The 12,714-nt window shown below is 39.9% G+C and overlaps 1 protein-coding gene across 2 annotated transcripts in view; it reads left to right on the top strand.

The window, feature by feature from the left end:
- MINDY3 (MINDY lysine 48 deubiquitinase 3) overlaps window positions 1–12,714 on the top strand; it is a 47,694-nt gene that overhangs the window by 24,430 nt on the left and 10,550 nt on the right. For both annotated transcript variants that reach the window (XM_053466983.1, XM_053466982.1), the window contains exon 12: window positions 10,412–10,484. In XM_053466983.1, coding sequence (XP_053322958.1) covers window positions 10,412–10,484 — 73 coding nt within the window. The remainder of the gene's footprint in view (window positions 1–10,411; window positions 10,485–12,714) is intronic.

The following is a 12,714-nucleotide window of genomic DNA, read 5'->3' as shown; positions in this document are numbered from 1 at the left end:
GCGGATGCACACTTACTTGAAGGCAGCTTTGCAGGCAGTCCATATGTAAAAGGAAGTGGGGAAAACATCCTAGAAATGGGTGGAGCATAATTGGAGTGGGTGTGTCTACCATTTAACCCCTCCCACAATAGCCCTAAAAATCTCATGCCTATTAAGCATTCTGGAATACCTAACCACCAATGCACGGTCTCTCTCTGGCATTGTTGTGCCTGCTGCATTATCTCTGTTTCTGCTAGTCTGTCCTGTCTGCCTTTAAAGTTAAAGGTATGATATGATATACCGTATGTTGTCTGCACTATAATAGCCTCATTGCATAAATGAGGTGTATGTAAGATTAACTAGGGGCATTTATTGGCACATAAAGTAATCTATATGTTTCAAGGAGACCACATGAATCTTTTATGTTGATTTATCTACGTGTAGAACTTTCTCGAATGACCTTTCATAATATTTTTTAGAAACATTTCAAACTAAATGTATTCTTTTAGTTTATAAACTTTTGATTATTTTTTCTAGGGCTGCAACTAACGATTATTTTAATAATCGATTAATCGGCCGATTATTTTTTCGATTAATCGATTAATCGGATAAAAAAAAACAATATGCAAATTTTTCGTTTATTTAAAAGAATTTAATGAACTGGATGTTAAAAAACAACTTAAAATTTACATTAACATTCTTATTTTGTTATGATGTAATAAAAAACAATATTTTCAAAGTACAAGAACCCAAACACAATATTTATGAAACAAAATAACCCCAAACATTCTGAAAAGAGGTGGACTATTACTGTTCAAGAAACTTTGCCCCAGCACTTTGCACTTTGCACCCAGCACTTTGCACCCAGCACTTTGCACCCAGCCCTGGCACTTTGCACCCAGCACTTTGCACCCAGCACTTTGCCCCAGCCCTGGCACTTTGCATCCAGCACTTTGCACCCAGCATTCAGCACTTTGCACCAGCACTTTGCACTTTGCACCCAGCCCTGGCACTTTGCACCCAGCACTTTGCACCCAGCCCTGGCACTTTGCACCCAGCACTGGCACTTTGCACCCAGCACTTTGCACTGTGCCCCTGCACCCAGTCTCTAACTCTGCCCTGCACCCAGCCCTGCCCCCACATTCTGCCCTGCCCCCACACTCACACTCTGCCCTGCACCCACTCTGCCCTGCACCCACACTCACACCCTGCCCTGCATCCCCACCCCCACTCTGCCCTGCACCCAGTCTCCCACTCTGCTCTGCACCCACACTCACACCCTGCATCCCCACCCCCACTCTGCCCTGCACCCAGTCTCCTGCCCTGCACCCCCCACCCCCACTCTGCCCTGCACCCCCACCCCCACTCTGCCCTGCACCCCCACCCCCACTCTGCCCTGCACCCACACTCACGAACCGCTCTGTGCGAATGGAGCCACTCGCACAGAGCGAACCGCTCTGTGCGAATGGAGCCACTCGCACAGAGCGAACCGCTCTGTGCGAATGGAGCCACTCGCACAGAGCGAACCGCTCTGTGCGAATGGAGCCACTCGCACAGAGCGAACCGCTCTGTGCGAGTGGAGCCACTCGCACAGAGCGAACCGCTCTGTGCGAGTGGCTCCATTCGCACAGAGCGATTCGCTCTGTGCGATCCGTGCACATAGACATGAAGAATACTTACCTCCGGAACGCGTCACATCCGTCACGTAGCTAAAAGAAGGCGGAGACTGCAGAGCGTGTAGCAGAAGCGGGGAACGCTCGCGGAGGTAAGTAAAAGGAGCCGAGTGCTCCAACAACGAATTGATCACTCGATTAATCGATAACGGAAATCGTTATCGATGATTTCCGTTATCGATTATTATCGATTTTATCGATTCGTTGTTTCAGCTCTAATTTTTTCCATATTGATGTTGGTCAGCCTTGTGTAAGTGAATGAGACAAAGAGCAGAACTCTATTGCGACTGATTCATTTGTACAGGAGCCGGACACTGTCTGCTTAAAATTCACCTGTCCCTTGCATCAAATATCAGGCCTTGTTTTACATCGTTCCATTGTCTTGTTTCTCATAGTGAATGAGCTTTTGTTTATGTTAGGCGGTCACCTTTGGCCCTGTCTTACAAACGACTGCCTTCACTTTCAGGTATGGCCACATGAAAGGATGCTTTGAAGGCATGAACATGTCCTCTGAAAAGAATATGTCCCAAAGGTTTAGAAAGGGAAAGCAAAGCTTGTCTGAGATAAACTGATAAGCCTGTTAAGAATGCTCCATAGGAGCCTACATGGAAGAACACTTTTCCTCCTAATGTTCGGCCCTTGCAAACAAAACATCCAGGCTTGTGCAAGTCTATAGTAACAGAAAACTGGTAACCATTTCACACATCCCAACAGTCTCGGGTTTACACTTCCATGGTTTTAAGGGCATGGTCTTGCTCTCCTAGGTAGCTGCCCTATTGTCCTTGCAAGCAGTGGGGTGCATGGTCAGTTTGGAGAGATCCTTTGATATCTTCTAACCAGAGAAGGGGGTGAAAAAGCAGCCCAGAGGCCCTCTAATTACACTGGTGTTGCAAGGTGACTGTTTGGGTAAGGGGACTATGGTGGCCATGCCTCCCACCCCTGGGACGGGTCGTGCCCCTGCCCACCTCAACACCCCAACCCAGGCGGCCCAATTTTAGACACGCAAAATGTTGGGGATACGATCTTTAGAAGGCACTAGATTAAATTTACAGATATTATGTTAGCATCTTTTCACTTAAAAGATAATCAGAACAACTTAAACAACATAGTTATATAAGCATGAACACATACTCTATATTAATTATAAATATTTGTAAAATTATTTCAGGTAATGAATGCCACATAAAGAGGTCTGTAGTTTGATTCACCAAAAACCAATATGAAAGGAAGTGGCGATACAAACTCTGCTTTTTATACTGAATGTCTTACTGTTCACGTCGGAAATGAGTCCAGTGTCTTTGTGTCTATAATCCATCACAAGGTTTTTGCTGGTTTTTTGCTTTGCTTAATATGTATTTGATAAAATTGATATTAAAACAAAAACTATGCTTGTGAAAGTAAAGAACGCCTTGTCTTCAGAGCAGCACAATAATTGTAGCCGTTTTTTTAATATGGAAACAAACTATTTCCTCTAGAACTCCAAAGAGTTTACTGGCATTTGTTTTATCTTTTTTGTTACTAACAAAATGTGACATGAAAATGCGACATGAGGAGAATTATAGAATAGTATCCTACACGACTGTGACAATGAAGTGGAGATTGTATTTTGTCCAAGAAACAAGGGAGCCCTTAATAGAAGTTGAGCCTTTTAATAAGACTCCATTTGTTTCAACAGTGTGTGTGTGTGTGTGTGTGTATATATATGTGTGTGTACAACTGAAGTGACTTAAAACTAATAGTAGGTCGCCATTTAACTTAATGTCTATCCAGGTCTCATCTCTAAAAAAAGGGATGCCACAAAGGGTAGGCATCTTCAAGTACACAATCCTGTAGAAATACTTGACATCCATATCTTTGTTGAGTAAACTGTACAAGTTACAGTATGTGCTTAAGATGTACAAACAATATAGTTTCTTCTAAATGCTCCTGAGACACCCGTTCACAATACCAGAATGCAGAGGCATCTAGTGAGACGTGCCGCCAGTACTAGACTCAGAAACTGTCCAGTTTCTTCCCTTTCCCATACATCTTTGGAAAGCACTGCTTTGACGTTGATTAAATGAGAAGAATGCTGGTTAGAAACTTTATCCATGGCATTTTCCCTTAATAGCTAAGTAGCTTATGCTCTGTTGCCTGCTTGATTATGGAGATACAATCTAATTGGGCTCGTTTTACTATGGAAAATATGTTCATTCTGCCACTTAGACTTTGCATAGTTCATTTTTTTTAATTCATAGTGGCAGTATTGATGATTAAATTAAGGGACCCATTAAATATTTAATTGGTAGGAGCCATATCACATTAAATTTCTAGAATATATTTCTGCTGTATTTCATTAAAATGCAACATACGTATGTGTGTCTATAAATACACAACAGACATATATTTCTACAGACGCACATCATGTGTGTTTGAAGCTGTTGATCAAATTTTGTTGATTTTTGTATTTGGGTCTATTTAGTGACCCCTAAACATTTATTGTAATAATGTGTCTAATACTTTTCAGTGGGTTTGTTTGCCTAAAATTGCTTCTAAAATGTATAAAATTCTAAAGTGATCCTCATTTCCTCGTCTCGCCACTGACAGTGGTGATTTAAGTGTTTTTTTTTTATTCTATTTCCACTTCTTATAACACTGTTATTAAGTCTAGTATGCAGGACGTTGTTCTGTTTTTTTTAGTTTAAAGTTTAATTTGTGTTTTAGTTCTAGTGAATTTATTTTAATGCCATTTGTTCTGTTGGAGAACAATTTACTTTCATGTACTGAATTTACTGGCTTGTTACATTCTAATCTTGACAGTACAAGTACAAAGGACCTTTTAGTTTAAAGTCTACATTTGAGGCAAACCTTACTTTGTATTCTTTGTGAACCACGAGGACTGATGGAATTGAAGTTTCGCATCTGCTCCTCCCTTATTACTTTAGCGAACATAAGACTGACTGAACGAGACCATCTAGTGTTACAATCTGTATAAATTTATTTATAAAACTTTCAGATAAGCTCCAGTATTTTAAGGATTTCACAAGGACCTGTTTGTTCTCACCATTCAAAGAGTTTTGGTTACGGGGCAATCCAATAGTACTCTTTATAGATATAATCTGTTCTGCTGATAACGTCATGTAACTGAGAAATTGTAGTCGCCCACTTAGATTTAAGGAATTGTCTTGCCTTTCTCTTTGATGTTGCCCAATTTGGTATTCGAAGTAGTATCGGTAATAGATGTTCTATGGTTGATTCTATATGTGGTCTTCCTTTTCCGAAGGCTTTAATGGGTACGTTGTGGTTTCTTGGGAAAATACTTTGCTGTTCAGAACGCCTTTAACTGAATCACCTACCAGCAATCAATATGGCTGTTCTACTGGATACTACATCGCTAGGTTCACTTTAACGTCTCCTTGACACACTACCCATCTTATGCACTCTAATGCATCGATTACTGTGTGGTCCTTTGGAATTTTGCTGATGTCGATTTTACAAAGGAGGCTGCCAACAAATATTTACATTTTTTAAGTAAGCTGATTCCATACAGATAATGATGACGTAATTCTCAATTTTATTTAATCTGGGTTGTATTTGTGTGTTAAGCAATCTAATATGCCGTATTATAAACAAATAGACTCGGTAGAGTCGAAATAAGGACACAGTTAAACTTTCTATATCTGCCTATATGCTATGCCTGTAGGACAAGAATTAGAGAAGGCCAAACGCTAACAAGCATGTTGGCTTCAGCATTCTGTTTCTGATTTTCGGGATCAAACTTTCAGAATGTTTTCATTGGAACTCACGAGCGGCATGATATTTTTGCCTCGAAGGGTAAACACAAAGTCTGAAAATAACCAGTATCGCTGCAGAATGCAGTTTTTCAAAATGTGCTGCCCAAGACATGTTTGTCGGCCCGTGTAAAAGAATGAGCTCTGCTATTGTTTTCCCCCCAGTGTGGATGGGGCATTGTTTTTGGGATGTTTTGTGCGAACACAAGGAAAGTATGTAATGTTTCATTTTTTTTTGTCTTTCTCTCCATGTAAGGACATTTCTTTGTGTTTCTGGAAAATTGAAGGCTAGAGATTTAGTTTTTTACATGTTGGCAGGCATAAGGAATTTAGCTTGGATAGATTCAGTACTTTTTATTATTGGATTCACACATTGAAACATTTTGGCGTGATTTGATAAGTTACCACATGTACAAGGACTGAAGAAGACCAGGAACAATCACTATGCATGTTTTCAAAATAGAGAGAATCCTGCGCAACTAGCCAAATGCTTTAGGGCCTCTATGGGGTCTATTCATTAAAGGAAGATTGGCACACTTCTCCAGAAGGAATGGCTAAACTATGTGTTATAGAAGGCCAGCCAAGCTCTCCCTCCGTTAGAAGCTCATCAGGGTTGGGCCTTCATCCTGGACTCAACAAGCTGAAACACAACTTACCTGCAAACTATTCTGTCAGCTCTGCCTTTAGTGAATAAGCACAAACTTAACAGAATGACTATGCCAGAAAGTTCAACTTCCTGATGTATACCTTCTTGTAGAAGCTAACTGGGTTGGTTCTTCATAATATATAGTCATATCATGGAGTTCAGCTTTTTAGGGAGTAAACCCCAACGATTATCATGTTGTCTATTCATATACACTATGTGGACAAAAGTATTGGGACACCTGACCATTACATCAACAGGGACTTTTATGGCATACATAGACATTAATATGTAGTAGGTCCACACAGACTCTCCCCCTTGCTACTTTAACAGCTTCCAGAGTCCAGTGGTGACATGCTTCACACCACTCCATCCGACGCTAGGCATTGTACTTGGTGATGCAAGACTTGCATGCTGCTGCTCGGCCATGGAATCCCATTCCATGAAGCTCCCGCGGCACAGTGTTTGTACTCATATTAATGACAGTGGAAGTTTGGAATTCTTCAGCTATGGAATCGGCAGAATGTTGGCGACTTTTACGTACCATGCGCCTCAGTACTCGGTGACTCCGCTCTGTGACTTTACATGGTCTTCCGCGTCATGGCTGTTCCTAAACTCTTTCTCTTTCCAATAATACCACTTACAGTCGCCCCGGGGAATATCTGGCTGGCATGAAATTTCACAAACTGACTTATTGTAAAGGTGGCATCCTGTCACAGTACCCGGCGTGAATTCACTGAGCTTTCAGAACGACCCATTTTTTTCACAAATGTATGTAAATGCAGACTGCGTGACTAGGTGCTTGATACACCTGTGGCAATGAGTCTGACTAATGTTGTGTCCCAATACTTTTGTCCATGTAGTGGATGTTTTTGAGATTGTGTGTGTGTGTGTGTGTTGTGTTGCAGGCAAAGACTTTGTAGTCATCTTTTAGCTTGGAAGTTTGTTCAATAAACCCAAGTCAAACAGCACAAAAAACAGCTCAAGCACATGTACAGACAGGAATTGCATTGAAAACACATATGATGAGCACAGCTTGTATGCAGTAAGTGTGTAAATGCTGCCTAAAGTCCTTGCCTCTGTAAATACCCTGGTGGCTGTATGTAGAATTTTAATTAAAACATATTGTCTCAGACAACAAATTATTTGCAAAAACCACATTAAAATAAAACAAGAATAAGGCGTTGTGACAAAGCTACGAAAAATGCTATTTTGTTCCACATTAAATAAACCGAAATGGTAGAATTTGCATGTTTACCTCTTTGGGGTCAAAACACATGAATCAGCTTAGTCATTCAGTTTGAATGAAGACGGTCTGTATACCCAAAAAATAAATTCTTGGATTATGTGGCCATTGTATAACTTCGTCTAAGACCCATGTAAGCTCCAGCACTAGAAGACAAAATGGTAATGCAGAATTTCTGCTTTAAAGACCTAAAAGTGGTTAGATAAATGTTTAACAGCTGGGCGCTGCTCTCAATTAGGTGCCTATAAATTAAACCTAAAACTGACACTATTTTGACCAGATCTCTACCGGTTCTTTAAATGTAGATGGCTGCGTATGATTCAGATATCGTCTGGGGGTCCCACAGCATTTCGTTTAAACCTGAAACCATTTTATAATTTAGTACTGCATGACCGCAACAATAAAGCTTCCGTAACTTTGTACACCATCTTCTGTTACAATGCATACAAAAATGGCAAAGGTTAAGGCTTCACAAAAAATTAAAGAAAAAGAAAAAAAAAAACAATGACTTCAAACTGAACGATATGTCCGCATATGAAAGAGGTGATAAGAGATTCTTAATATGTTTTGGACAGACGCCATTACACTATATAGTGCGCTTGACTTACAAACGTCTCCCGTAGCTGTTACCAGCAGATGCACCACATTGGCATTTGTTCACGTTGGTCTTTTACCTGAAAACTGATTTTTTTTTTTAAACAGAAGAAGAGCCATCGATCCTCAATTTCTCCAGACACAGCTGCAGAATCGTTTCTCCCATTATAACTTGATCTGATTACATCATGACCCAGTTTTCTTTTTACTGAATTCTAAAAATAAGTGTCTCCATGGTGTTTTAGAGCTTGACAATGCTTCCTGTTATGCGTTCTTGAAGTTAGATCATGCTGAATTGGTCCTCTGTACATGTTTTGGCAGATTATTGCAACCACACTTGCTCCAGTAGTTTCTCCTTACTTGGGTCGGCTGGAGGATTTTAATAAATCTTACAAAAACCCTTCCGGACTTATCAGAGGGAGCTTGTCTAGGCAACCTACCTGAGTATTAACTAAACCATGTCATATCTTGGTGACATCTTCCGCTTCCTTTTTCCGCCTATGCCACCCCTTAATATTTCCATAATCGTTTACATAATTATTCACTTAAAACAAGTTGATTAACTGCTGCGTACGTGGACTACACAATGATTTCATGACCTTTTTGGATTGTTTTGTAATGGAGCGCTGGACAAAACCCGTAGAGGCATTCTTGGGCTGATTCTTTCGACATCTGAGGACTTCCTTATCTTTTATGTATGTTGGGAGAGTATATGTATTTGTTTTTTAGATTGTTTTTCACTTGTGGTAGTGATTACATAAGTTATTAAATGTGTGGATTTACCAAGACTGAGCCCTTCTCGCAGGAGAAATGTCCCAAAGATACAACTCGTGTACATCTTTGGGGGAAATAATTTCAATCTAGACATATATACAGTTCTTGATAACATTTGCTTGGGTCCCGCCTCTCCTAGTCCCCGTTACCCATTTATTTCTTAATCTTTCATATACAAAGTAAATTTCTATGAATCCTACTGTTTTTGTTTCATGACTTTGAATCTTTGTTTAAACAAACGCTTCTCCATCTATAGTATATAACTTTGTTACATTTTGCTGTTCCTACGGCACAGCGGATGAACCCTTATTGTCATGCTGCTCGTTGACTCTTGAAATGTTACAAACCTTGCAAATATATAAATCTTGGGATTTCTTCCAAACCAGCAATTATAAAGCTGGTGTAAAGAAACTGAATACCACAAATGGGCCGCGTTTTAGTGGCAGAAATAAATGGCTGATTCACAGGAGAGCCTTTAAAATTCTGCCGGCAGCTTTGAGAACTGTGTTGGGCTGCGTCTTGAGTGATCTTGAGCGTATCCACAGGAAGACTCCGGATCTGACAGCTCCCCAAGTGACAGTCTGTAATAATGTAGCTGTCTCTTGGGAGTTTTAAGCAATTATAGGGATGACTTTAGAACACAGCCGAACCCTGCTTGCGTTGTAATGAATTGCTCATGGGATCGGCAAGTTATTTTACTGTAATTTAATGTTTTTATAGAGTCTTAAAACAGTTAGAAATTATACACAAATGCCTCTGGTCTCAGATCAACGCTGCCACCGCGAAGAGATATACAGCTGAATACTCATCAACACCGTGGCATATGATAACAAGGGTAGTAATGCTTTAGTTCAAGCTTTCACTTTTTTTCTACAAAAAAATACTTTAAAAATGTCATCCTTACCAGAGTGCACGGTTAGTAGATGATGGAAAATGTTGATGTTTTAATTGGTAAAAGGTCGTCTACTCTAAGTGACTTGTAGGTAACACGGTCGGGTCTGTTCAGTAAAGAGAGTTTGCAGGAAAGTTGTGGTTTAAACTCCCTAGATTTGGAAGGTGAGCCTCTGCTACAGGAATAGCTTGGCTGGCCATTAAATCATAGTTAAATCAGTGATAATTGATTTATGCATTGCACAGGGCCAGCTCAGCTCTTGCAGGACAAACTCCTCCAGTCAGTCTTGGACTTTAGTGTGCACTATAACATGCAAGTATAGATAATCCCCATTTTTACATACAAAACAGAAAACAGTATAGGTAGATAAAGTAGAAATGTGAGCTGTGGAGATGAGCCGTTGTAAATGAATCTGCTGCTTTTACCTCTCCTGTTATTAACTAAACAAAGTACACTACTGCCCAAGACTCATTATTATATTTAGATTGTAAGCGGGGTCACATGTTTATGCACATTACTCTTTAATGCTTTGGAATATGACTGCATTACTGGACGCAACTGGAAGAAATATAGTTCTATATACAGAAATTGATTGTGTATAGCAACATTATAGTGATTGCAACTCCTGTGATGGTCTATACATCGTATGAATCTGCTCCTTTCAGACCATATTGCTGTATTGTTTAGCATCAAATTTAAATACACGCCAAGTTCCATGGCACGAGGTGCTGAGAAGGTGGCTCGTCATTGATCTTAATGTGCACAAGAACATCTTGCCACTTGAGTAAAAGCTGACATTATCTCAGTATCTAAATAACCATGTTCCCCCATTTCTTGCAGGAGATGACCCTGGTTGCCCCTGAATCTCCTTCTGAACAAGCAAAAAGAATTTTCCAAACGTACGACCCAGAAGGTGAGAATTTTCTTTTAAATTTGTACCTCCTTAATACCTCCTCCTTATAGAGTGTAAGCTTATTTAAGCAGAGGCCTCCTTACCTTTCGTTTTGGTTAAGTCTGGATTGTTTTGTGATGCATCCTTCATTATGTCCTTTTTACCTACTGTTCAGAGCTGTGGCGTATGGTGGTGCTATATAAATCAACCGCTTTAAGTTACTTGTACTGGATCTTAAATAAAAATGATACTTCTCCTCCTCCGTGTCGCAGCCAGTCATTGACAGGAAAGTGCTCCAAATGAAATCAATGGCAGCACTTTCTACACATGCGCTCTGTGATCTGAAGAGGCGCCCATCCGATCCGTGCTGTATTTCACCTGTAGGCATTTAGCATGGGGGGAGGAAAAGGGCATATGTATATAGGGGGTTCTGCAGAATCGTCCTGTGCATTTGTAAAACAGACTTCAATATTTGAAGGGACCACGCAGGCATATACTCTCAAGTGCGTATGGTGGCTTGCGTGTCCCTTTAACCTTTGGATAGGAAAATAAAATTGTCCTCTAAAACACTAAGTTTAATTTATCTCTAAAAAAAAAAAAAAAAAAAAAAAAAAGCAAGTTTTTACTTTAAACACCATTAAAAATGACACCGGATTTATTTTATTTATTCCAACCTCGAAATGTACAATGATAGACATTGAATGTGATTTAAAATAAAAGATTTATATCGCAGACAACACAAGTTTGGTTCAGATTACATTATCCTTATGAATACTTTTTTTTTCATCCCATCAAACACTGTTTACTCCCCCCTCGTTTATCTTTAATTTGTTTGAATGATACAAATAAAACATTAAAAATTGCTTCTGGGCTTCTAGTTACAAATCTGGTCAGTTTTGGTACTTAATAGAAACTGTTCAACGCCCTTATTTCTCTGGTACAGTGAAAATCAGGAGATTTACATTTGTTTGGGTGATTAAAGGGCAGCTCTTCATACAGAGTCACACTCACAACATTTCAAGTGTCCAAATCAGGGCATCTGTGCTGGAGTTTTGTTTAGATGCAAGGAAGGGCAAAGAGGTAGTGAGCAAGGCTGGAGGCAACAGCATAGACCGTTATTCGTTTTACAGCTGCCTGGGCCAGTCAGAGGATAACCGAGGAAGCAACAAAAATACAATGCAAGTGGGTATATTTATGAAAGTGCCAGTGCTTTAACCCCTTAATGACAAAGCCCGTACATGTATGGGCTCAAAATGCATTGTTTTCAATGGGTTTAGGGACTGCCCGTTGTCCTTAAGGGGTTAAAGAAGGAGATCCAAGGACCTCCCCAACTGCTCCACGATCCCCGCTGCCTGCAAAAGTACCGCACTGCAGACATTATTGTCTTATTTGGGCAACTAATCTGTTTCTACAGAATGTTTAAAATTGCCATGCAAATGAATATTATGGAGAAAAGTCGGTTTAGCGAGTGAATACCGAGCTTTGACACAATCCCAGGAACAATGGAAAATATTTGATTTTTATCATTGTAGCTAGGAGGGAAACGGCCGTGTGCGGCAACACAGCTGCTCCATGAATTACTTTTTGTTTTTTTAATTGGGAGAAGAAACTTGATCAAGTAGTGCCGTGATCCTTACTTGACTCCACTGATTTCTTAAACGTTACTGCAGATTGTTTGCAAATTCAGTACATTTAGAGATGAAATATATCCATTTACAATTGATATGTTATGTAGAGAACCTAAAAAGTTTTTGGTTTGCAGTTTGCTTGTCGTATATCGTTGTGCTTGGCCGTATGATACATTATATATATCAGAACCATTGACTAAGGAAAATCAATGTTATGTGAAATACTACTTATGACTTTTCTGCAGTGTGATTAATATTGGAGTCGACGGAGATGTTGGACAGGGTAGTACGTCAATGACCTGAAGAGTAACCAAAGAACTTTCCTCGACCACAATGGCCAATAATTGTGTTATTTAAATAGCTGACTTTAAAGGGGAAAGTAAAGCCAGTCTTTAGTTTCCCAATGAATGCCTCACACCATCTTTGAGGATGCGCTCACTCTTTTTAAGGCCAGCTACCCTGTAATATAATTGTAATGTAATTGTGTAAAAGAGATCTGAACATGCTGTGACCTCCAGCAATCTGAAGGTTTGAATCTAGTGTTATCCTCGCAACCAAAGTAGCTAGTAATTTACACGTATCTACTACAAAGCGGATATTATCCACATAGACACTGAGTTAGC

Source organism: Spea bombifrons, chromosome 5 (assembly GCF_027358695.1).
Source record: "Spea bombifrons isolate aSpeBom1 chromosome 5, aSpeBom1.2.pri, whole genome shotgun sequence".
In the NCBI taxonomy this organism is placed as follows: Eukaryota; Metazoa; Chordata; class Amphibia; order Anura; family Pelobatidae; genus Spea; species Spea bombifrons.
The sequence above is the reverse complement of the archived record's forward strand: the minus strand, read 5'-3'. Positions and strand labels throughout refer to the sequence as shown.